Genomic DNA, 25,720 nt, shown 5'->3' on the forward strand with positions numbered 1-25,720 from the left:
ACAGCATTGCATTTTAATTTTCTGCTGCCATCTTGTCTAACTTTTTTCCACATGTCAGAAGTAGTGTTCCTAAACATTCAAAAATTGAATACAATATTTTTTAATGATATAAATATTATAAAGAGAATGCATCAAATGCAAATACTCAATTAATTTTACTTGAAGAACTTACTTCACAAACAACAGCATATTTGTTTGGATCTTGTTTTAACCCTATATTTTTAATCCACACTTTCCGTCGTTCAGATTCTTTTGGGAAAGAATTCATTTTCACATTATTTTTCCCCAATCGACTTCGCAACCTTTTACCTTACAGGAAGGCATTTTTCAACCTGAATAATAGTAATAGTAATTTAATATTTCTCGATCTATCTAGTTAAGTGAGGTTAAACCACAGTAAACGAAAAATAAACAACTGATCATCTGTTTACCCCTTCCATATTATAGGTGCGTTCGCGGGTACAGTTGACAAATTGTCGCCGACAATTTCTAACCTCACTTAATATAAATAATACTGTTAATAGATAAATATACAAGGTATATTTACTTTTAATTAATATTAATAACTAATTATCAAGTTATACTAGGTAAATATATCTTGTATATTTATCTATTAACGATATTATTTATATCATTTTAAAGTGCGCATGCGTTTTGCTGCTAATTTGTCGCCGACTAGTCGTCGACAGGCACCCGCGAACGCACTTATCCGGAAATCTGAGCAAAAGATGGCGGAGCCAATCAGCTTTTACAGGTTTGTTCCAACTCGATACAAAACCGTTCTTGAACGGTTACGAGTATGCGCAGTAACGAAAAATGTGTTACTGCGCACAATTATTCGTTATTGCGCATGCGCATAACGATTCAAGAACGGTTTTGTATCGAGTTGGAACAAACCTAATAATGGCAACACTCTTCCAAGACGCACACTGAAAAGCCCCTGAATCCATCCATGTCTAAGGCCACAACAGCTGATCTGACCCTGACATAACCTTATTTTTCAACCACTTGTTTTGTTTGATTTTGATGGAGTTTGTTTAATATTTTACACTTTTCTTTTGCTTTTTAATTAATGTTTTGAAAACTTATATTAGTGTCTATCAGTCAAACTAAAGTAAAGCTTAAAGTATTATACCTACCAATACCATCCCTGGGTATACCAAGAGCCAAAAATGAGTTTACAAAAAGTTGCTGTGGTAAGATATTGTATATTTTATTGATCAAATATATTTTTTAGAATTTAAATGCCAAAAATAAATACATTTACAATTAGATTTTTCTTTTCTATTCCTAAACTGTATCATTATCTAGTTTAATTAAAAAATTCTTTAATTCATTAATGTAGGTGAAAGGTTGAGAGGTCTTCTCACTATTGTTTTTAGTATTCATTATTAACATATTACTCACATACTTATATTCACTGTGAGGCTGTTTCTTATATTCGCTGCCACTATACAGTTACTTTCATATGCATCCAATACGAAAAGAACCCTATTTAATTCCACATGTTATGAACTCCAAAAGGCCTTCAGTGGCACATGGCTCAAGTAGTCTTTTGGCTTCAGTGGTAGTGAATGTGTTTTCTAAGTAAATTTAATGTTTATTATTGTATAAATTTATTAAATCTGAATTTGGAAGTTATCTTAATACATTACCTGAAATGCAATACTTACAATGGTTTTAGTTAACCATGAATATCACTTAAAACCAAAGAGGGTTAGTTAATTTTAACACCTTAAGCACTTTGTGTATAAAATATATACAAAGTAGTCGGGTCCGGGGTGCCGTGTGTATAGATATTATTCACAGGCATAGCTCTATTCTGCCATCCCTATCCAAAACGCTGTATCTTCAGAGAGATCACATTTGAGTAAAATCGGTTTTTGTTTAAATGTCTAGCCGTTGAAAACTATTTAGAATTTTTTTTTGTTTTCTACTTTATATACATAATAAATTTCACAGAATTCATATTTATACATAAGATTTGCAAAAAATATCTTATTTACTCTAAAAACTCATGTTACTGAGTTCTTTCTAAGTACATATATACTCCATAATTTAACTTCTCCCTGCTTAGGAAGAATGCAGTACTGTGTTTGCAATAAGCATTTTCTTATTTTATAATATTCGCACCCTCAGTGCAAGACTGCAGTAACTCAAAATTTTATGAAAATGAAGTAATCATGGAATTCGATTGTAAACATGCATATCTATCCCCTGTAAAACTTTAGTAACTTTCAAATGCTTAATGGGCTAAATATTACAACAACAACAGTTTAACTATTTTGCATTTTTGAACATAAGTTATGTGCAAAACTGTTGTAACTCTAATGTAACACAGTTACAACAGTTTTGCATGGAACATTGCAACGGATTCGATAACAAGCAATTAAAAAAGTAAGATATTTGTTATTTTAATATCTATATCTGTGGTGCTTAATTTTAATATACAGCTCGTCTACGTAATCCATTAACGGCTGAGACAATAAACAAAGATTTTCGAGACCAATCTATTCATGTAAATTGTATGTCCTTTGTGTGATATTATATTTATTTTCCATAAGATGTGTGCGATGTCGTTTGACCATTTATTTGTTAGATTGGATTAAAACCACATAAATTAAGACTAATTATTTACGACCAAAAAGTATTTTTTCTCATGAAAGGAAAAACAGTTATCTTAAAACTTGTGTATTGACAATACTGACAGATCAACAATATCTATTCTCAGAAAACTTGCCAAAGAACAGCCAAAAATTCAAATGGCCAAAAAGAAAGATTTGGTATACTTATGCCATTCGGGTATGATACCAGAAGCCCACCATAGTTTTTATAAAAATATTTTGGCACAAGATGATGTACGAGAAGAGGACAACAACTACGGTAAAACCTGTCAGCAACTATGTTTGCAAATGCTTCATTTCTGAGATAGAGGGTGTTGACATTTTTCTTGTAAACTGACTATACTCCATCTAATTTACTTACCGTTGCACGTCATTCGCGTCATAGCTGGAGACGTCACATGATACCAACACGAAATATTTAGGCGGTAGGTGTGCTCTTTTTTAGAAGCACTTTGCCGAGTACACTGGCGTTACAGCCACTAGGCATAATTTATTATATACGCATAGAAATAATATTTAAAGATTTCTATTACTGTTAACTTAAAGAAATACACAATAATATGTTTCATTTAATTTGTATAAATGGATTATAAAGCGTTTTTATGAAGCACATTTGTTCGGAATACACTGTAACTATAATCGAACGAAGGTGATATTTTGGCATAAATTGGTAACATTTATTTGACAGTTGCGGTGATGACACTTTTTATTTGTTTATATTCTTTACTATAAGTATTTGTTTCACTATATTTTCTGTTTTTATTATGTACTTTAACGTAAGATTCTAACTTAATTCTTGTTTTCTATTTCTAAAGTTTTTATTTATTTACATTGAATATTAATTTGTTTTGCTGTATAATCCACTTCCGCAAATATTGTGTGATGTATTTGATTTAAAATAAATTCAAGAATTTTTTGTAATTGGGCAACAATGTCAACTTAGATCTCTAACGTAAATAATGACGTGCAACAGTAAGTAAATTAGACGGACTGTATTTATTTATTGCTTTAAGGCCATCGGTACATAATTCGCAATTATTTTACGGCTATCCCTACTTTTTCTGTCTTTACACGGCAAATTACGTGTAGTAAAATTCACACTGGTATGGATATGTATACATTACTAGAATGTCATTCTACTTGAAAATGTCATCATTAGTTTAAAGAGATGGCTTTTGAATGTTTTTGGACACCTGTTATTTTTATAATTGCAAATTATCAATTTAGTTAATAAATGTGATAATTTTTTCACTAAGTATGTATTCAGGTGATTGTAATAATTTATATGGACAACAAAAACTAATACTCAATCGAGAAAAGAGGAATAGTGTTTAAGTGATTTTTTAATAATATATTGTTACTATGGAACGCTTACAGTTATTTTGAACATCTTTAACAACAAAATACTTGGATCACAGAATATATTATCCTGATGTATTCTCTGCTTGTATCTTCCACATATAATACACAATTAATAACTTTTTATTAAGTACACGTCTTAAATCAATTATTTATCAAATACACTATATATCAATATTATTTAATCAACAACTCAAAATATTCCCGATGCCATGTCAAATATTTAAAATTGTCACTGATTGTCACTGTCTGACTGACAGTAAGCTGACAATATTCTATTTGAATAGGGCTTTTCATCGATTGTCAGTTGTTTCGAGCTTCTGTCATATGTTGCATAATCTGTGTAGAATATTAATATACACGGATTATACGACATATGACATAATGACTCGAAACAAATGACTGTGAATGAAAAGCCCTATGAGTGCGTTGTATGACAAAGATAGATTTGGAAATATTACCACGGACATTGTGTTCATTTTTTTCGAATCCTGAAAAAACCAATAAATATTTTTGAAAAATTTAAACGCAGAATGAAAGACTATATTATTACCGAGGGCCGAAAGTCCCTTAGAATAAATAAAAAGTTTATTTTGAATGAGATATTTTGAATTAAATATCACACTAAATTTTCTCTTAGTTTTTCACCCCTGTAACTTATTAAAATAAACATTATAGAAGTTCGAAATAACGTAATCTTTCATTCGGCGTTTAAATTTTTCAAAAATACTTATTAGTTTTTTCAGGATTCGAAAAAAATGAATCCCCATTTGAATAGCATTGCAGCCGAAAATACGTACCTATCCTCTTAAAACCGGTTAAGATATGCAAATGAAATTTGGTGGGTTTGTAGATATTGTACATTTTTTGACATACAAGTAAGAATTTAATATTCACCATTGGCGTACATGTTATGTTTGTATGTGCTCCCTAGATTGTAAATATAGTGGTCGATGCTTTTAGAAATAAACTCCTAATTCGTAATTTATACTTTATTCCAGTAATGTAATGTAATGTACACAAATTGTATAATATGCATGACACGATCTCGACAAGTGACAAAATGTCAGCAAGCAAGTGACAGAATGTCAGCGAGTGACATTCTGTGTTCCGTATATATAATCGGAAGGTATAACAGTACATATGGGTTATATGACCCGTAAAAATATGGCTAGTTGTTAAAGTACCTAACTTTTTTATGATCTAATGTACGCGAATGAATCAAAAAACGAAATGTTGAGAAAACATGAAGCTATAGTTGGATTTTAATTTCAATATTTTATAAGTGCTAGAATATTCCACAGGGTGATGCGAACTTTGAGAAAAAAACACAGTTTGATTGGTACACCCGGTATATAATAAAAATTACAGGGTTATTGTTAAAGAATAAATAATATAGGTACTAAAAAATCACTTAAATCGGACAACAGGTTTAGGAAATTCGAGACATCAAAAATGACCCATTTTTAAGGTGTCCGGTTAATTTTGCACCCCAGTGTAGTTCGGTGCTTAACGTGATGCAATAAGAACTTTATAATGTAGACAATTAGGAATGTGGATTGAATATCTTCTTAATACTTCTCTTCCATTACACATCAAATAGTCTAAGAGCTAGTGAACCCTCCGACTAACGGTCGTCCTGTAAGGCTAAAAATTTTTCTAGTGATAATTCATAGCACATCAAGGCTAAAAACCATGACCTGGCAGGCCTCAGCGGTGCACGTGTATCTACCAGGTGAATCGAAAAGTGCAAATTTAGGGGGTAAAATAAACTTTCTCCTGTAAGGTTTAAATTTAAGTATGTGTTTGAGTAAGTCATTTAGAAAAAATGTGTGCAATGACAGGCGATACTGAAGAGCATAAGACCTTGCCAGGCGAGGGGAAAGATTAGGGGTTTTTCCTAAAATTATTCTTTTTGCATCCAACAATTTTTTTTAGGTTTTTTGAATCATTTCAAACAGAAAACGTCTTTAGTGATTTTTCTCTTAAATTAATAGTTTTTGTTATATTTATGAGCTATTGAAAATTGAGAAATCGGCCATTTTTAACCCTAAATCGGTCATTTATCTACAAATTTCAATGTTTCCAAGGTACGTAGATATTCTTTAAACATTGATTGATGAAATCCCGAAGAGTTTTTTGCAATAAAATATCGAAAACCCCCTTTGTTTTTTTAATTGCTTATCAAGCGTGTGCGACACTGTAGTATAAGTGAGGACGTTTGAGTTTGCATAAATTCATTATCTCGAGAATGGGCAAATTTCAAGAGAAATCCTCAGACAGGTCGATTTTTATTTTTGAATTAGGACTTTTTGGCATATATATATAATAATAGTGACGTCATCCATCTGGGCGTGATGACGTAATCGATGATTTTTTTAAATAAGAGTAGGGGTTGTGTGATAGCTCATTTGAAAGGTTATTTAATTCTCTATTTAGTAATATAAACATTAACATAATTATTTATATAGGGTGTACAAAAAAATTTTTCTTCTATTTGTCAAACTTAATCAAAGTTAATTTAATAAAAAAAAATTTTTTGTACACCCTGTATAAATAATTATGTTAATGTTTATACTAGTGAATAGAAAATTCAATAACCTTTCAAATGAGCTATCACACAACCCCTACTCTCATTTAAAAAAATCATCGATTACGTCATCACGCTCAGATGGATGACGTCACTAGTATTATATATATGCCAAAAAGTCCTAATTTAAAAATAAAAATCGACCTGTCTGAGGATTTCTCTTGAAATTTGCCCATTCTCGAGATAATGAATTTATGCAAACTCAAACGTCCTCGCTTATACTACAGTGTCGTACCTGCTTGATTAGCAATTAAAAAAACAAAGGGGTTTTCGATATTTTATTGCAAAAAACTCTTCGGGATTTCATCAATGTTTAAAGAATATCTACGTATCTTGGCAACATTGAAATTTTTAGATAAATGTCCGATTTAGGGTTAAAACTGGCCGATTTCGCAATTTTCAAAACTTTCAATCGCTTATATAACAAAAACTATTAACTTAAGAGAAGAATCACTAAAGACGTTTTCTGTTTGGAATGATTCAAAAACCTAAAAAAAATTTGTTCGATGCAAAAAGAATAATTTTAGGAAAAACCCCTAATCTTTCCCCTCGCCTGGCGAGGTCTTATGCTCTTCAGAATCGCCTGTCATTGTACACATTTCTTCTGAATGACTTACTCAAACACATACTTAAATTTAAACCTTACAGGAGAAAGTTTATTTTACCCCCTAAATTTGCACTTTTCGATTCACCTGGTAGATACACGTGCACCACTGAGGCCTGCCAGGTCATGATTTTTAGCCTTGGTGTGCTATGAATTATCACTAGAAAAATTTCTAGCCTTACAGGACGACCGTTAGTCGGAGGGTTCACTAGCTCTTAGACTTTTGTACTTACCATTAATTCGGATTAATCATTATACATATAACAATTAAAATAAATCAACAATGTCTGATTTCTCTAACCTAGAACAAGGCATTTTTCAAAATTCACATCTTTTACCACTAATAATATACATTTGCAGATATGATTTTTTCTGTACATTTGGTAATGATGATAGTGCTTGGTTGGTGAGAATACATCTCGTACACTTCAGTTGAGTGACAATAACGTAGATAACAGTTTTACGAATTTATTTAAGAACTGACTACTGTACAATTTTACAAATGCGTGACAAAGAACGTGTTTATTCTTCACAGTCTCGAGGCCAGGTCATTATACATAAAAATAAAAATATATGAAAACCGGCTAGTTCGGCATTAGATTTTGGATCTATATGTTGTGACAAAAACATTCCAGGCCCGTCGCAGCGGGATTTAAATAAATATTAAATAAAATATAACAAATTAATTTAAATCGTAAACATGCCCCCCACCTTGAAAGGGAAAGCTTTCAATAAATTAAAGATGAAATTAACCGCAATATATTACAGTCAATAAATAATCACTGTCACCTGGCTACTTCTATTCACTTGGAAGGGGGCAAATGTTCACAACTGCTACACGAACGAGTCCTTTAGCTATTTTAAGTGTGACAACCCTTGAAATGTTGTCAGCCCCTGGATGCAACTGTTCCACACGTCCCAGGGACCACTGGAGACGAGGTGCGTCCTTACTTTTAATTAGGACAAGAGCACCAACCTTGATTTGGAATTGATTCACCTTCCACTTTTGTCTCTGCTGCATCTCCGAAACGTACTCCAAAGACCATCTTCGCCAAAAATGTTGACGGAGTTGCTGAAGATGTTCAAATCTTGATAAACGAAGAGGGTTGACATTAGAAACGTCTACTTCTGGTATGGAATTCATGGACCTCCCAATCAGAAAGTGAGCCGGGGTTATAGGTAAAAGGTCTGAAGGATCGGAGGACATAGGACTTAAAGGGCGTGAATTTAGTATACTTTCCACCTGAGTGAGCACAGTTGAAAAGTCTTCATAAGTTAAATGAGATCCCGTAACGATCCTTTTTAAATGCGATTTCATAGATTTTACTCCCGCCTCCCATATTCCGCCGAAATGAGGGGAATGCGAAGGAATAAATTGCCAATTGATTTCATCATTGCAGCATGATTCCGCGATTTGTTTTTCATTAGATTTGATAAACTTACCGAGATGCTTAAGCTCGTTACGACAACCTACGAAGTTCGTGCCATTATCGGACATCATTTGAACTGGCTTGCCTCTTCTAGCTATAAATCGTCTTAAAGCAGCGAGGAAGCAAGACGTAGTTAAGTCTGTGACCAGTTCCAAGTGTATCGCTTTAGTAGCTAGACAAATAAAAAGACTAACATAAGCCTTGTAAGTACCTGGGTTTCTGCCTTGTCTTGTTTTGAGAGTGAACTGGCCTGCATAGTCCACTCCCGGGATTGCAAACGGAAACGATGGATTTACTCTAGATGCAGGAAGATCTCCCATCATGGGTGTACATTGAGGAGGATTGGCACGAAAACAGCGTATACATTGACGAACAACCTGTTTCGCAATAGATCTACCTGAAATAGGCCAAAAACGTTCACGAACGACGGACAATAAGTGCTGAGGACCGGCATGCAACAACCTTAGATGCTCCGACCGAAAGATCATAGTCGTAACAGGATGATTTGCAGGAAGAAGTATTGGATGTCTTTTATTAAAATCATATTTAGAGTTGCGTAATCTACCACCAACTCTGATTACTCCATCACTATCCAGAAATGGATTTAAAGAAAGAATTTTACTTTTAGAAGACAGCGATTTTCCCTTGGAAAGGTTATGAAGTTCCTTTGGAAATATCTCTGCTTGAACCATCTTTGCAATACATATGACAGAGGCTTGAAGCTGTATGGTGGTGAGAGGATCGGAAACTCTGCATCTTGACCCTGAACTATTTCGGAAGAGACGCAAACAACGAGCAATGACTCTTGTGAGAAACGAGAAATTGCTGTAATTCTGGAATTGAAAGGATTGCACGAAGCTTGTGACCAAAGAATGAGTAACTTTCTTAGTCTCCGGAAGATCTTGCTCAGGCTGAATGATTAGGACCGGCCAACTACTAGGAGATTCCATGAGGAAGGGAGGACCGTGCCACCAAATTTTTGATGACACAAGTCGACTGGGTTCCACACCTCGGGACAATAAATCCGCAGGATTATCCTTGGTACCGACATGTCTCCAAGCGCTAGACGAAGTGCTGGATTGAATTTCAGACACTCTATTAGCCACGAATGTTTTAAGAATATGTGGCGAGGTTCTGATCCACCCTAAGACGATAGTGGAATCTGTCCAAAGAACAATATCATGAAATTGAAGACTGAGCGATTCTGTGACTTTCTTCACGAGCCGTGACAATATCAAGGCTCCACAAAGTTCCAATCGAGGAAGGCTAATTTTTTTTAAAGGAGATACTCTTGTCTTGGCACAAAAGAGACGCACCGATGTATTACCTTGGTGATCAATACTTCGAATATAAATAACGCCACCATATGCAGCTTCGCTAGCATCAGAGAAGCCATGCAGCTTAATAGTTGAAGCATTTGCAATGATAGCATGTCTAGGAATTCTTACATTGTTTAACTGGCAGAGCTGATCCCGAAATGAAAGCCACTTGGTTTGAATGTCTAGAGGTACAGCTTGATCCCACTCCAAGCCTTCCAACCACAGCCGTTGCATTAAAATTTTTACAATGATAATTGTGGCGCTAAGAAGACCAAGAGGATCGAATATATGGGCTATCCCAGAAAGTATAGACCTTTTAGTAGCCGTTCTAGGAAGAACGTCAGAGGATATATGATACTGAAGAAGGTCGGATTTTGGACACCACTGCAGTCCCAGAGTTCTCGTAATTTCAAAAGAACCTAGCGAGAAAGGAAGATCTGAAGGGACCAAAGAATCCTGAATATCTGTAAGAAGTGAAGGGTCGTTCGAAACCCACTTTCGAAGAGGGAAACAACCTTTTGATAATATATGATTAATTTCTTGACAATGTTGAAGAAGCTCTGAGGCTGAATCAGACCCCGTCAGGAGGTCATCCACGTAGAAATCATTTTTAATAATCTTTGCAGCTTGAGGATACTGCTCAGAATTTTCATAAGATAATTGAAGCAGGCATCTTGTAGCAAGAAAGCTGGCAGAGGCAGTGCCGTAAGTTACCGTGTTCAGAGAATAAGTTTGCAAAGGCTCCTGAGGATCCCGTCTCCATAGAATTAGCTGGAGGTTTCGTTGAGAAGGACAAACGAGAATTTGCCGATACATTTTGGCGATGTCAGCAGAAGCCACATAAGTGTGTTGCCTAAATCGAAATAGAATTGATATAAGATCATTTTGGACGACTGGTCCGACCATTTGAAGATCGTTAACTGAAACACCTGAAGTGGTAGGGCAAGAACCATCGAACACTACACGCAGCTGAGTAGTGAGACTATTCTCCTTAAGGACTCCATGGTGTGGAAGATAGAAGTGAGCTGGGTCTGTAGGCTCCTCAACCTTAGACATATGACCCATTGAAATATATTCATCCATAAATAAAACATACATATCCTTCATGATAGGATTATTCTGAAGTTTTCGTTCTAGATTAAATAATCTTTTTCTAGCTCTGCTCCTAGATTCACCCAGAGTATCAGTCGAATTCTTTAATGGAAGACTGACTACAAAACGACCATCCGAATTTCTTTTATGAGTCGATTTAAAGTGTTCCTCGCACTCTATTTCCTCCTTTGAAAGAGGTGGGAGAAGTGGACACTCTTCTATTTCCCAGAATCTTGATAGATGATGACATTCATTCTGCTGTGCGAAATTGCAAGTGACGATTTGATGATCGTACCTTTTGGGCAGTGGGCCAGAAATTACCCAGCCAAATTTGGTTTTTTGTAAAATGGGTTTCTGAGGACCCAATTTGATTTGTCCAACGCACAGAAGATCCCAGAAAAGCTCTACACCTATAAGAAGATCTATGCCGGAAGGAATATTGAAATTTGGATCAGACAAGCGAATATTCGATGGAATAGAGACAGAGTCTACGTCGATCGGAATACTTGGAACATGACCACAAATTGAAGAAGTAACAAGACAGTTTAAGGTTGTCGAAAAAGAAGAATATAACGAATATACTGACAACTTACTCTTGTGCTTTATCCTTGAAGATATTTGAGTGACACCGACCACTGAAATGTCGGCAGGTTCCTTGGAGAGACCCAATTTGGAAACCAGACTATACGTGACAAAATGTGACTGAGAACCACTGTCTAGAAGGGCTCTACAATTATGCTTTACTCCAGACCGATCTGGAATTTGGACTGTGACAGTTGACAGCAGTGCAAACGAATTCTGAACTGCATGACATGACAATGTTTGTGGAGTTTGATTATCCGAAGAAACGGATTGAGTATCATTTGGAGAATTGCTATTTTCTGCATTGACGTGGAGAAGCGTATGATGCTTCTTCCCACATTTCTTGCACTTACCATACTTGCAACTGGTATTTTGATGTCCTATAAATAAACAATTAAAACACGCTCGTACCCTTTTGACCTCATGCATGCGCGCATGCACATCTAAATTTTGAAAAAAAGTACAAGTTGACATTTTATGAGGACCATTACAATGTGGACACAGATCTGAAGAAGCTCCATTATTGATGAATGATTGACTTGTATGAGTTTTGGACCTATGAGATGAAGAATGAGAATGATCTTTGGAACTAGAACCTCCCTTGATAGATCTTGCTTCGAACTTTTCTAAAGTATCAGCTCGATGCTGCAAAAATTTTAGAAGATCGTCGAGAGTAGGCTTTACCGACGTAGGGGCATTACCTCGACTCTCCTTGTCCCAATCTTTGACAGTTTCAGGATCAAGTTTTTCTAGAATTATAAAAATTATTATTGAGTCCCAAGTGCTTACTGGCTCCCCTAAGGATTCTAGAGATCGCAGATTACTAGTTAATCCATCAATTAGATGTTGGAGACACTTAGAACTGTCACGATTAACTACCTTTAGATTAAAAATGGACGTGATGTGATTATGGATTAGTAAAGGCTCATTAGAATACCTGTCACAAAGAAGCTTCCACGCTACTGTAAAATTAGCTGCAGAAACCTTAATAGAATTTATTATCTTTTCAGCTGCCCCCGATAGGGATGATTTTAAATAATGAAATTTCTGAATGTCACTTATATCATTATTTTTAACGATTATTGTATCGAAGCAATCATGATAATCTAACCAGGTTGAATAGTTCCCGCTAAATTGACGCAAATGAAGGGTTGGGAGCTTTATCCCTGAACTGAATGAGCTATTACGATCAGAAACTGAACTTTGATTTGCATTTTCGTTGCTAGATATAATAGGCTTAGGCTGCAGAAGTTCTTTTGCCTTTGCTATAGTAGAAAAATAAACATTTTCAAAATCTTCACGATATTTTATTTCAACTGATACATCATCTACTAACGCGTCTATTTTACCCTGAACAACTTCAAATTCCTCTATTATCGTTTCAGCCCGATCTAATCTGACTGAAAGTTCGGTGACAGGCAAATTATCCGACGACCCCGGTATAGCTATTTTATCAATGTATTTTGCGAAGGTATGGAGACGATTTCTAACAGATTCCCTACTTTTACGCAACTTTTCGGATTCTTTCGTTTCTTTTGATTCCGGCATTTTATTTTAATTAAATGAATGAAATTTATGCTTAATATTAATCCTATTCCGAAATAATTCAAATACTATTAATTAAATGAAAGCAATTTATACCAAAAAAACCGATTCTAATTTTAAAATAATTCAGGTTTCAGTTTATTACAAATATAATTGGCAATCTCATTTAAAAATATAAAGTTCAAATATCATTAAATATAAATTTGAATAAAAACTGGCTCACACAAAGCGAAAGATAACGAAATATTTAGAAATATTGGTTAGAATAGGAATAAATCAATAAAAAGGAAAAACTCACATTTGTACAGCGGCAAACAAAGTTCTTCTAAAACCTGCTCGTTGTTGACGATCGAAGATTTCACTATTTTACCGTGATGATAATATGCCGTCTTGAACTGGCTGACTGAATTTAAGAGTAATAATAAAATTTAAACTGGTAATTTATTATTGACGCTGAATTTCAATAATCTTATGCACTATCCGGCTCGAAGGACCATTGGTTGGTGAGAATACATCTCGTACACTTCAGTTGAGTGACAATAACGTAGATAACAGTTTTACGAATTTATTTAAGAACTGACTACTGTACAATTTTACAAATGCGTGACAAAGAACGTGTTTATTCTTCACAGTCTCGAGGCCAGGTCATTATACATAAAAATAAAAATATATGAAAACCGGCTAGTTCGGCATTAGATTTTGGATCTATATGTTGTGACAAAAACATTCCAGGCCCGTCGCAGCGGGATTTAAATAAATATTAAATAAAATATAACAAATTAATTTAAATCGTAAACAGTGCTTATGCCTTACTATTTGCAAATGACACCTTATGTTAAAAATCTTGTTGTCTCTATCTGTCCAAATTTGATAAAATAAACCAATGTTTCAAAAAGTGGGTAATCCTTCTAAATCTGGCAAAAATTTCAATATCAATTATTATTTAATCATTCTTCGTCTCAACAAAAGTAGTGAAGAAAAGGTAATTAGCAAACCCAAATACTTTAGGAACATTGGCCAACAAAAATTTAGGAATATTGACCACCTACTGATACAAAAATTTACCAAAGTCTCGGTCAGCCCCTACTAGAATATGATTATGTACATCTATTTAACTTTAACACGCTTACTGCCGAATACTCCGAGCGAAGTGTGCCAGCCTCCTTTGGCAAAGCTGACTACTCCGATCATAGTATCAATCACACAATAATTGAAGTAAGGCTCACAGAGTAGTCGGCATTGCCGAAGGAGCCGGCACACTCCTTCGTCAGTCAAGCTGTTAAAAGACTTGCCATGAACAAGATTGAAGTAGCTGAAAGCAGTCTTGTGAGGAGTGTATCAAAGATAAGGAATATCAATAACCCTATCCTCAAAAACAGGAGACAACACTCAAGAACTATCGGAGCTAAGCAAGAAAATAAAATGTATGTGCATCTGATATAAAAAAAATCCATATAAATAACCAACTAAGAAATCATATGGCAGCCTCATGCCAGTGGAGAGACTGTAAAGATTGACATATACAGGGTGTTAGTAAATAATTATGAAAAACTTTAAGGGGTAATTCTACATGAAAAAATAATGACAGTTTGCTCTATAAACGTATGTCCGCAAATGCTTTGTTTCCAAGATACGGGGTGTTGAATTTTTTTTCAAACTGCGAATTTTTATATTGCTCTAAGACCTTTTAAGCTATGAAAATTAAATTTGATGAGTTTCAAGAGGTAGTTATTGCGCATTTTTTGGCAAACAAATAACAATTTTATATTCATCATTGGCACGCCTACGGGTAATGGTCTGAATTTTTTTAAAGAAAAAAATAGTACACCACTGAGATATTTCAAATTAAAAATTATTTTTGTATTCCACGTTTAATTTATGATAAAGAACCGTTCTAGTCTTTTTTTAATATGGTGCACCGTTTTTATGCAAAAACGGTATTTTTCATTTCGTAATACATTATCAAGAACTCTCCACTGTAATAATGCCAAACTAGAACAATAACAGAAAATATTTCTAAAAAGATTTTAACTATACGCAAGGCTACAACAAATGTTCAAAATTACCTCCTTTAAAGGTGACAGAGTAATTTTATTTTCACCATTGGCGCGCGTACGGGTAATGGCCCGAATTTTTTAAAGAAAAAAATAGTACGCACATATGTCAAATTAAAAATCATTTTTGAATTCCTCGTTCAATTTACGACGAAAAATCGTCTTTGTCTTTTTTTGATATGAGGCGCCGTTTTTATACAAAAAATGAAATATCTTAACGTTTACAAAGTATTTGAAATAAGTTTCTATGCATATGGAATCTACCTCGAATAATTTGTAAGCGTTAAGATGTTTTATTTTTTTTTATAAAAACGGCGCCGCATATGAAAAAAAGACAAGAATGATTTTTTTTGTCGTAAATTGAACGAGGAATTCAAAAATGATTTTTAATTTGACATATCTCAGTGGCGTCCTATTTTTTTTCTTAAAAAAATCAGACCATTACCAGTACGGCCGCCAATGGTGAATATAAAATTATTCTGTCACTTTTAAAGGAGGTAATTTTGAACATTTGTTGTAGCTTTGCACCTAGTTAAAATCTTTTTAGTAATATTTTCTGTTATTGTTCTACTTTGGTATTTATTATATTGGAGAGTTCTTGATAATGTATTAAGAAATGAAAAATACGCTCGAAGATGTTTTATTTTTTCGCATAAAAACCGTGTACCATAGGAAAAAATACAAAAAAGACTAGAACGGTTCTTTATCATAAATTTAACGTGGAATACAAAAATAACTTTTAATTTGAAATATCACAGTGGCGTACCATTTTTTTCTTTTAAAAATTCAGACCATTACATGTAGGCGCGCCAATGATGAATATAAAATTGCTATTTGTTTGAAACCCACCAAATGTAATGTTCATACCTCAACCGATCTTAGAGCAATAAAAAAATTGGCAGTTTGAAATAAAAATTTCAACACCCTGTATCTCGGAAACAAAGCATTTGCGGACATACGTTTATAGAGCAAACTGCCATTATTTTTTCATGTAGAATTATCGCTTAAAGTTTTCCATACTTATTTACTAACACCCTGTATGTACTCGTAATACTGGATATGTGATATGTGCAACATGATATGGATCAGGATATTGTGAAGGGCCTAATGACTGATGCAAATCAGCTGTTATCCCTAGCCATAAAAAAATTACAACTATATGCAGTAATTACAGAACCACTGCCCTCATTCCTCATGCAAGCAAAATCCTGCTAAATATAATCAACGAACTCCTAAAGGACTTTCTACTTCCAGAGATAGCAGAAGAACAATCAAATTCATACAGAGACAGGAACATATTGAGCAAATATTGAACACCAGATAGATACTATAAAAAGCGAGGAACACAATATACCAATAGGGCTCTATTTCATAGATTATGCAGAGGCTTTCGATTCAGTAAAATGGGATCCCCTCTGCAGTATAATGATAGGTATAGGAGTGCCTAACTAACTAGTTAACCTAATAAGAAATCTGTATGATAAAAACTCAGCCACAGCACATGGTATACAGTGTGTCAATTTGAAAAGTTGTGAGGGGGACATTTTGTAGACCAGTTTTCAACTAAATTACATCAACCCTATAGGGGGGCGGACACAATTACCTTTTCAAAAATACCACATGCCTTATATTTCTTTCAGTACTTTTGGAAAAATCTTGGACTCAATACTCTAAAAAATTTTGGAGTTCTGAACTCTATACTTAATATCTTTACGGTTTTACTTGATTTTTCCAAAAATACTTAAAAAATACTCTAAACACTTCAACGCCCCAAAAAAAATTCAATTTGGACAATACTCCAAAAAAATGTTTGTAGTTCTGAACTCGATATTTAATTATTAAAATTAATTATAAAAAAATTTAAATTACTGAAAAGAAATATAATGTATGTGGTATTTTTGAAAAGGTAATCGAACGACCTTTAAAATGAGGTATCACTCAACTCCCTTTTCATTAAATATTTTGGGGGTTGTGTCCGCCCCCGCTAGAGGGTTAGTGTAATTTAGTTGAAAACTGGTCTATAAAATGTCCCCCTCACAAATAAATTTGACGTGTTTTTGTATATTTTTTGATTTTCTATAAGGACCAAATTATAGGGGTGGCAACTTTTTAAATTGACACCCTATATAATATTCAATTGCATTTAAAACAAAATACATACTGCATACTATGACCATTACCAGATAACATAATCATAATATATTCTAAAGTACATAATATGGAATTGTTATAAAGAGGCAGAGAAGTCATGAGTTTGACCACACCCAACCAAGGGCTCAAGGAATGAAGATGAGGATCCACAAAGCTTTATTATAAATATATGATAAAACAAACATAACACTAAAACACAACGTTTCTTAGTGTTTATAGAAACTCTCATTCAGAGTCTAAAAATGACAGCTCTACTTTAACATCCTTCTCCTAGTGTGAAAACATATGCTACTATATAGATTATACAGTGGACTCCCTCTATAACGAACACGGATATTACGAGGTTTCTTTTATAACGAGGTACATTAGGTGTCCCTATTGAACTATAACCCTCATAACGAGACATATTTGGTTATAACGAGGAAAAATAAAATCAAAGAATATGTTTCTTTACCTGTTTTTAGTGTAGTAATGGCTATAAATAAATACCCCAACTGCCTGTATATAGAAATGCCCAACATCTGTGTTATTATCGAGGCCAGTGCTGTAATAAACTTTGCCGACTGTAATAAAGTTCTTCCTATTTATCCACCGGTATTGAATATTGTAGGAAATTTACAATTTACGACGGCGCTCATTGTTCAGGTCGACCATCGACACCTAATGAACTACGTAAGAGGCATCAAAACAGTTCAATATTATTGTTGTCTGATATAACGAGATCTGCTTATAACGAGGTAATTAGTCCGCCATTTCAGTTCTCGTTATAGATGGAGTCTACTGTAGTATTCAGACCAAATTTTGTCATCTAGATTTTAAAGAATACTATAAATGCTGCAATAGGAAGAACAAAGATTGCTCTATCTATTAATAAACATTTACTGTTTTCGTTACTTTACTTTTTACATTTATTTTACTTTACTACATATCAAATTGTTAATTTTATTTTTCAATATGATACTTATTTTTTATCATATAAATTTGTACATGATTGACATAAACATTATACTACAGATTCTTACATTTTTTGTAATAACATTATATACTAATATTTTTGTCTGTCAATGAATTCAAATTCAATGAGCTGAGTTTTAAATTTAAAGTATATTACCAACAAAGGTTACGAATTGCTTAATTATTTTATTTTTTTAGGTTACAGGTGGAAACAAAGGCATTGGATACGCTATTGTCAAAGGTCTTTGTGAAAGATTCAATGGCACTGTCTATCTCACTTCCAGGGATGTCAATAGAGGGAAATTAGCTGTAGCCCAGCTAGACAAAGAAAACAATCTAAAACCTGTGTTTCATCAGTTGGATATCAATGACCAAAACAGTGTTGACTCGTTCAGGGATTTCATAAAAAAGGAACATGGAGGTTTAGATTTGTTGATTAATAATGCAGCTATTGCTTTTAAGGTGAATACCTATTAAGAATTTAGTGACACTCTAGAGTCAGAACAATCACTGGTATGACCAGAAATATTAATTAAGTTCTATTCGCTCCGTGCGTGACCATGGTGGGGGTACATGAAACGATGCCAGAGTGAGTAGCGGCGAAATATGACAAGTTTAGCGATTCTTTGTAATGTCATAGTCATTGTTTGTATAATAATATGGTATAACTAGACCCAAACCCAGACATCAAAAGTGAAAGTTATCCTCCAACACCAAATTGTTCTATATGGTCCACTTAATGTTCAGAAATAAGTCACACCATTTGGTTTAAGGGGGGGGAGAGGGGGGAGATATCGGCAAATTCGTAGTTTTTTACGTTTTTCGTCAATATTTCTAAAACTATGCGGTTTAGCATGAATAACCTTCTATACAAAAATGTTCTACATTAAATTTAAAATAAAAAAGGTCCTATGCATAATCCTTCTAAAATGAACGGTTCAAAAGTTACGGGTAGTATAGTATAATTGGTCCAAAAAAAGGCCTAACCCAGACATCGAAAGTAAAAGTTTTCCTTCAACACCAAATTGTTCTATATGGTCCACATATAGTTCAGTAAAAAGTTACACCATTTTGAGCGTATTGTTTGGGAGGGAGATGGGTGAAAAGTCGGTAAATTAGTAGTTTTTTTACGTTTTTCGTCAATATTTCTAAAACTATGCTTTAGCAAAAACAATGTTCTATACAGAAATGTTCTACGTGAAATTTAAAACAAAAAATGTCCTATACGTAGTTGTTATATAAAATCAACGGTTCCAGAGTTACGGAGGGTAAAAAGTGGAGGTTTTCGATACTTTTTATATTCTTTGAGCAATTTATAGAAATTTAATTAACAGGATTGTGTTTTGTAAATAAAATTTGCTATTTCAGTGGCCGATGATATGTTAGTGATAAGCCCTTGAAGAAACGTCAACCTCACCACCCAAAATCATCATCAATTGCCCAGATAATATACGTAAAAAAACTACTAATTTACCGATCTCTCCCCCATCTCCCCCCCAAACCGGACGCTCAAAATGGTGTAACTTTTTACTGAACAATATGTGGACCATATAGAACAATTTGGTGTTGGAGGAAAACTTTTACTTTAGATGTCTGGGTTAGGCCTTTTTTGGACCAATTATACTACAGTATTTCTCATGATCATCTTTCAGTGCGTCACAGTTTTTCGATTTATTTCTAACGCATTAAATTGTATGTGACAGAAAAAAAGGCACGTCGGTGACATTTTTATAACATTTATTCTAGTTATTCTAGTTGTCGATAGATGGCGCCATAATAAAAAAATATTTTTTTTTAATTAGATAATAATATTACAAATATAATCTGTATAATTTATAAGACTATACAAATCAAAGAAAATATCATTTTATAAATGCAAGAAACACTTTTGATTTGTTTTTATTCCAAATTGAAAATAAAATGTGACAACTGTCAGATTTAACTAGAATGTCATGTTAGAATAAATGTCATAAATGTGTATTATCACGGACTTACCCTTTTTCCTATCATTTGTTACGCACTGAGAAATGATCATGAGAACTACTGTATACTACCTCCGTAGCATTGGAACCGTTCATTTTAGAAGGATTATGCATAGGACCTTTTTTATTGCAAATTTAATGTAGAACATTTTTATATAGAAGGTTGTTCATGCTAAACCGCATAGTTTTAGAAATATTGACGAAAAACCTAAATAACTACGAATTTACCGATTTCTCCCCCCTCTCCCCCCCCAAACCCGACGCTCAAAATGGTGTGACTTTTTTCTGAACATTATGTGGACCATATAGAACAATTTGGTGTTGGAGGATAACTTTTACTTTGGATGTCTGGGTTATGCCATTATTTGAATCAATTATATCATATAGTCGGAGAGATATTTTTTATATTTATAGTACTATACAAATGACCTGGCCTCTTGTGACTAATCCAGGTCGTTTCCTGATGGGATTACAGTAGTTTATTACAATATTATTACTTTAAGAATTTTTTCTATTTGACTAATTAACAATAGCCCTAATCTACTACTAATTATGAAAACTACAAATTGTAAACAATTCTAATAAACAATTCTAATGAACAAATAATAACAAATAAACAAAAAATAATAAACAAAAGATAAATTATTATTTTTTTGAACATATAATTTTTATAAAAGTGCTCCCATTTCTCATTCTCAGATAAAATTTCTCACTATTCATCTAAAAATAATCACGAATAATTTTAAGTGCAGGTCCAATCGACTTTATGATATTCTCAATGGTATTTCGGTGAGCCTCAGACCATTGAGTTTTAAAATTTCAGGTTTTTAGTTTAATTTTTTTTTGCTTGATTAATAATTTTTTGATTTTTGATTTATTTTATTTTATTTTATATTTGATATTAATTTTTTATTATATAAATATTTATTTAATTATTCCAATATTTTATTTTATATTTTTATATGTAATTTTAATTTTTTTTTCTGTATAATTTCTTATTCAAATTCATAGAGGTTGGATATTATTTACTTGATTTCTTCTTCGTCTAATATTATATAATTCTAATTGTTTCTTTGATATTATGTCCGCTAAATTATTTAGTGCGGCGGTTCTCAATCTTTTTGAATCATGTACCACCAAAAATACTTTATATAATTTTTGGTACCACCTAACTGAAATCTATCTAGCCAGGTAATCTAATTAACTATAACAGTAGTGCTGATTTTGGTTGTTTATGCGTTTTGTGTACCACCGCAAATAATGAAATGTACCACCAATGGTACATGTACCACAGATTGAGAACCGCTGATTAGTGTATTAAATAATTCTTCATTTTGTATTATATTTTCTATATTTATGCCAACAAGGTCTCTTCTCATTCTTTGTAGTCCTTGTGCATTTGTTTGTCTTTCGCAATTAAATACTATGTGTTCTGGTGTGCCTATTTCTCCACATTCACAATATTCATTGTCTTTTAAGTTAAATCTATGTAGGTATGTAGGGTATGGACCGTGCCCTGTAAGAAAATGTATTAATCCTTTTTTTGGGTTAAAATAATTTGGTATATTATTTAAATTTGGAATAAAATTATAGAGACGTCTTGCTTTAGGGGAATTATCCCATTCGTTTTGCCATTTTCTATTTAATATTTCTTCTAATTCTCTTTTTGTTCTGATTTCTATTCCCATTAATTGTATTATTTTTTCATAATTTTCTTTTCTTTGCCAATATCTACATTCACGTTTTTGTGCTTCCAAGTGCATGGGCATTACACCAGTCAAGACTGTTAAAAGCTGATGTTGCTGTAGTACTGAAGGCTCCTGTCATTCTAACAAGGAAACATCTTTGTGCTTTATTCAGTTTTTCAATATTTGTATTATTTGTTAGTCTGTGTGCCCATACACTTGCACCGTACCCTACAATTGAGGCAAGTATCGTACTCAGGTATACGCGCATATGCTGGAACGGAATTCTATACTCCCTTTGTGCTAGGCTTGCAATGCAATGCATGACTTTCGCTGCCTTCTCACAGACGCTATTTATATGGTTTGTAAAGAGTCTTGGTTCATCGATTATGATACCAAGATATCTAGTTATTTTTGTTCTTTTTATTGCTTTCCCTCTTATTTGTATACTTGGATTTCTTTCAAGTCTTCCCTTTATAAGGCTATATGTTGTTTTTGTTTCTGATATAGTTAGTTTAACTTTTTTCATCCATTCATTTATATTTTCAAGTACTCCATTTGATTTTATTTCTAGTTCCCTTCTTGAATTAGCATCTATGATAAGTAGCAAATCATCCGCATACGCTATGCTCCCTAGAACTTCAGGGTCCACAGCTAACCGTTCCAGCAGTTCTTCTAACATTATGTCCCAAAAAATAGGTCCACACACTGAACCTTGTGGACAACCTTTAGTTATGTCTCGTCTTTTTATCCATTGGACAACTTAAGCTGGCATATCGGTCTTGACAATAGTTTCTGAAACTTCCGTACAAGTTTCTGGGGCAATGCATCTGTCGAAGTCTTTCGAATAATGCCGGCCACCATAAATTGTCAAAAGCTCCAGAAACTCTATAAAGATCATCAAAACATACTTCTTTGTGCTCCCCCCAATTATATTAAAAACTTTATTAATAGCATCTTCTGTTGATTTTCCTTCCCTAAAGCCATATTGATTTGGATGAAGTCCAGTTTCGTGTCTTATTTGATTTAGTCTTTTACAAAGTAATTTTTCATGTAATTTCCCCATTGTGTTTAGTAAGCAAATTTTATTATTATACAGGGTGTAACAAAAATACAGGTCATAAATTAAATCACATATTCTGGGACCAAAAATAGTTCGATTGAACCTAACTTACCTTAGTACAAATATGCACACAAAAAAAGTTGCAGCCCTTTGAAGTTACAAAATGAAAATCGATTTTTTCCGATATATCGAAAACTATTGGAGATTTTTTAATGAAAATGGACATGTGGCATTCTTATGGCATGAACATCCTAAAAAGAAATTATATTGAAATTTGTGCAGCCCATAAAAGATTTATGGGGGTTTTGTTCCCTTAAACCCCCCCAAACTTTTATGTGTGTCCCAATTAAATTATTTTTGTAGTACCATTAGTTAAACACAATGTTTTTAAAACTTTTTTGCCTCTTAGTACTTTTTCGATAAACCAGTTTTAATCGAGATGCGGCTTCTTTTTTAATATGTTTACATAAAAATTTTATGGGGGTTTTGTGCCTTTAAACCCTCCAAATGTTTGTGTACGTTCCAATTAAACTATTATTGCTGTACCATGAGTTAAATAGAGTGTTTTTAAAACTTTTTTGCCTCTTAGTATTTTTCGGATAAGGCACCTTTTATCGAGATGTGGCTTCTTTTTTAATATGGTTCAAAGTATACCTCAAACTGTAATTTATAAATAAATTTTCATATTATTACCAAGTCTCTAAAATCGTACGTAACAGTACACAAATATGTGGTGGATTTGACAAAATATTCAAAATATCTCAAAAAAAACTAACTTTTCGAAAAAGTACTAAGAGGCAAAAAAGTTTTAAAAACATTGTGTTTAACTAATTGTGCCACAATGATACTTTAATTGCAACGTACACAAAAGTTTGGGGGGGTTTAAGGGAACAAAACCCCCATAAAATTTTTATGGGGTATACAAATTTCACTATAATTTTTTTTTCAGATGTTCCTATCATAAGAATGTTACATGTCCGTTTTCAATAAGAAACCTCAAACAGTGTTCGATCTATTGAAAAAAATCGATTTTTATTTTGTAACTTCAAAGGGCTGTAACTTTTTTTAGGTGCACATTTGTACTAAGGTAAGTTAGGTTCAATCGAACTATTTTTGGTCATAGAGTATGTGATTTAATTTATGACCTGTATTTTTGTTACACCCTGTACATATATAATCCCCATTTTACTTAGTCGGAGAGATAGAAGCGGATTTTGTGCGTGATAAGTAATATGAAAAAACTATACGGGGATATGTTGAATTAGTTGTGTACATGACTTTCACCAATTGCCGGAAACCAGAGTGGGGGCCGAGGGTAGTTATAAGGGGTCAAAGTCGCCGTTTTTATTTTTTTTATGACGCTCATGATCGAGAGAGTGCACCAAAATTTGGGAATAAGTAGGTCATGACGTAACTAAGTAAAATCTCCAGAGGTGGCACGCTGCGTGGCCGACAAAGGGGTGGGGCAGGGGTATATACAAAAAATATAAAGGGTTTTTTGCGACGTTCGTGATTGAGAGAGTGCACCAAAATTTGGGAATAAGTAGACCATGACATAACTAAGTAAAATTCTGAGAGCCGGAAACCCGAGGTGGGGGACGAGGGTAGTTATAAGGGGTCAAAGTCGCCGTTTTTATTATTTTTTTGTGACGCTCATGATCGAGCACCAAAATTTGGGAATAAGCAGGTCAAGAGGTAACTAAGTATAATCTCCAGGGGTGGAACGCTGCGTGCCCGATAAAGGGGTGGGGTATGTGTGAATATTAAAAATATAAGGACTTTTTTGCGACGTTCTACATTGAGATAGTGCACCAAAATTTGGGAATAAGTAGACCATGACTTAGCTAAGTAAAATCCCCAGAGCCGGAAACCAGCGTTGGAGATGAGGGTAGTTTTAAGGGGTAAAAGTCGCAGTGTGTATTATTTTCTTTGTTACCTGGCACAAAATTTGTCCCCCACGCAGCGTTCCGCCCATGAAGATTTTACTTAGTAATGTCATGATCTACTTATTCCCAAGTTTTGGTGCACTATCTCCATCACGAACTGCAAAAAAACCCACATATATTTTTATACTCACCCCTGCCTACCACCCCTTTGTACTCCAAGCAGCTTTCCGCCCCTGGAGATTTTACTTAGTTACGTCATGACCTACTTACTCCCAAATTTTGGTGCACTATCTCCATGGTGAGCGCCACAAAAAAAAATAATAAAAACCGCGAATTTTACCCCTTATAGCTACCCTCATCCGCCACTCTGGTTTCGACCTCTGGGGATATTACTTATGTTATGTCATGGTCTACTTATTCCCAAATTTTGGTGCACTATCTCAATCACGAACGTCGCAAAAAACCACTTACATTTTTTTATATTCACCCCTGCCCCACCCCTTTGTCGGCCACGCATTGTTCCACTCCTGAAGATTGTACTTAGTTACTTCATGACCTAGTTATTCCCAAATTTTGGTGCACTATCTCGATCATGAGCGTCTCAAAAAAAATAATAAAAAAAGGGACTTTGACCCCCTTATAACTACCTTCCTTCCCCGTTTCCGGCTCTGGGGATTATACTTAATTATTTCATGGTCTCCTTGTTCCCAAATTTTGGTGCACTATCTCAATCACGAACGTCGCAAAAAGCCCCTTATATTTTTTATATTCACCCCTATCCCCACCCCTTTGTCGGCCAC

At 33.9% G+C, this 25,720-nt stretch overlaps 1 protein-coding gene across 1 annotated transcript in view; it reads left to right on the forward strand.

Annotated features, from left to right (window-relative positions):
• The first annotated feature begins 945 nt into the window (after positions 1–945).
• Positions 946–25,720, forward strand: part of LOC126885219 (carbonyl reductase [NADPH] 1-like) — a 43,713-nt gene continuing 18,938 nt past the window's right edge. The window contains exons 1-2 of the mRNA XM_050651672.1: positions 946–1,196; positions 18,503–18,766. Coding sequence (XP_050507629.1) covers positions 1,173–1,196; positions 18,503–18,766 — 288 coding nt within the window. The 5' untranslated portion in view covers positions 946–1,172. The remainder of the gene's footprint in view (positions 1,197–18,502; positions 18,767–25,720) is intronic.

The sequence above is a fragment of the Diabrotica virgifera genome, chromosome 5 (genome assembly GCF_917563875.1).
Source record: "Diabrotica virgifera virgifera chromosome 5, PGI_DIABVI_V3a".
NCBI lineage: Eukaryota > Metazoa > Arthropoda > Insecta > Coleoptera > Chrysomelidae > Diabrotica > Diabrotica virgifera.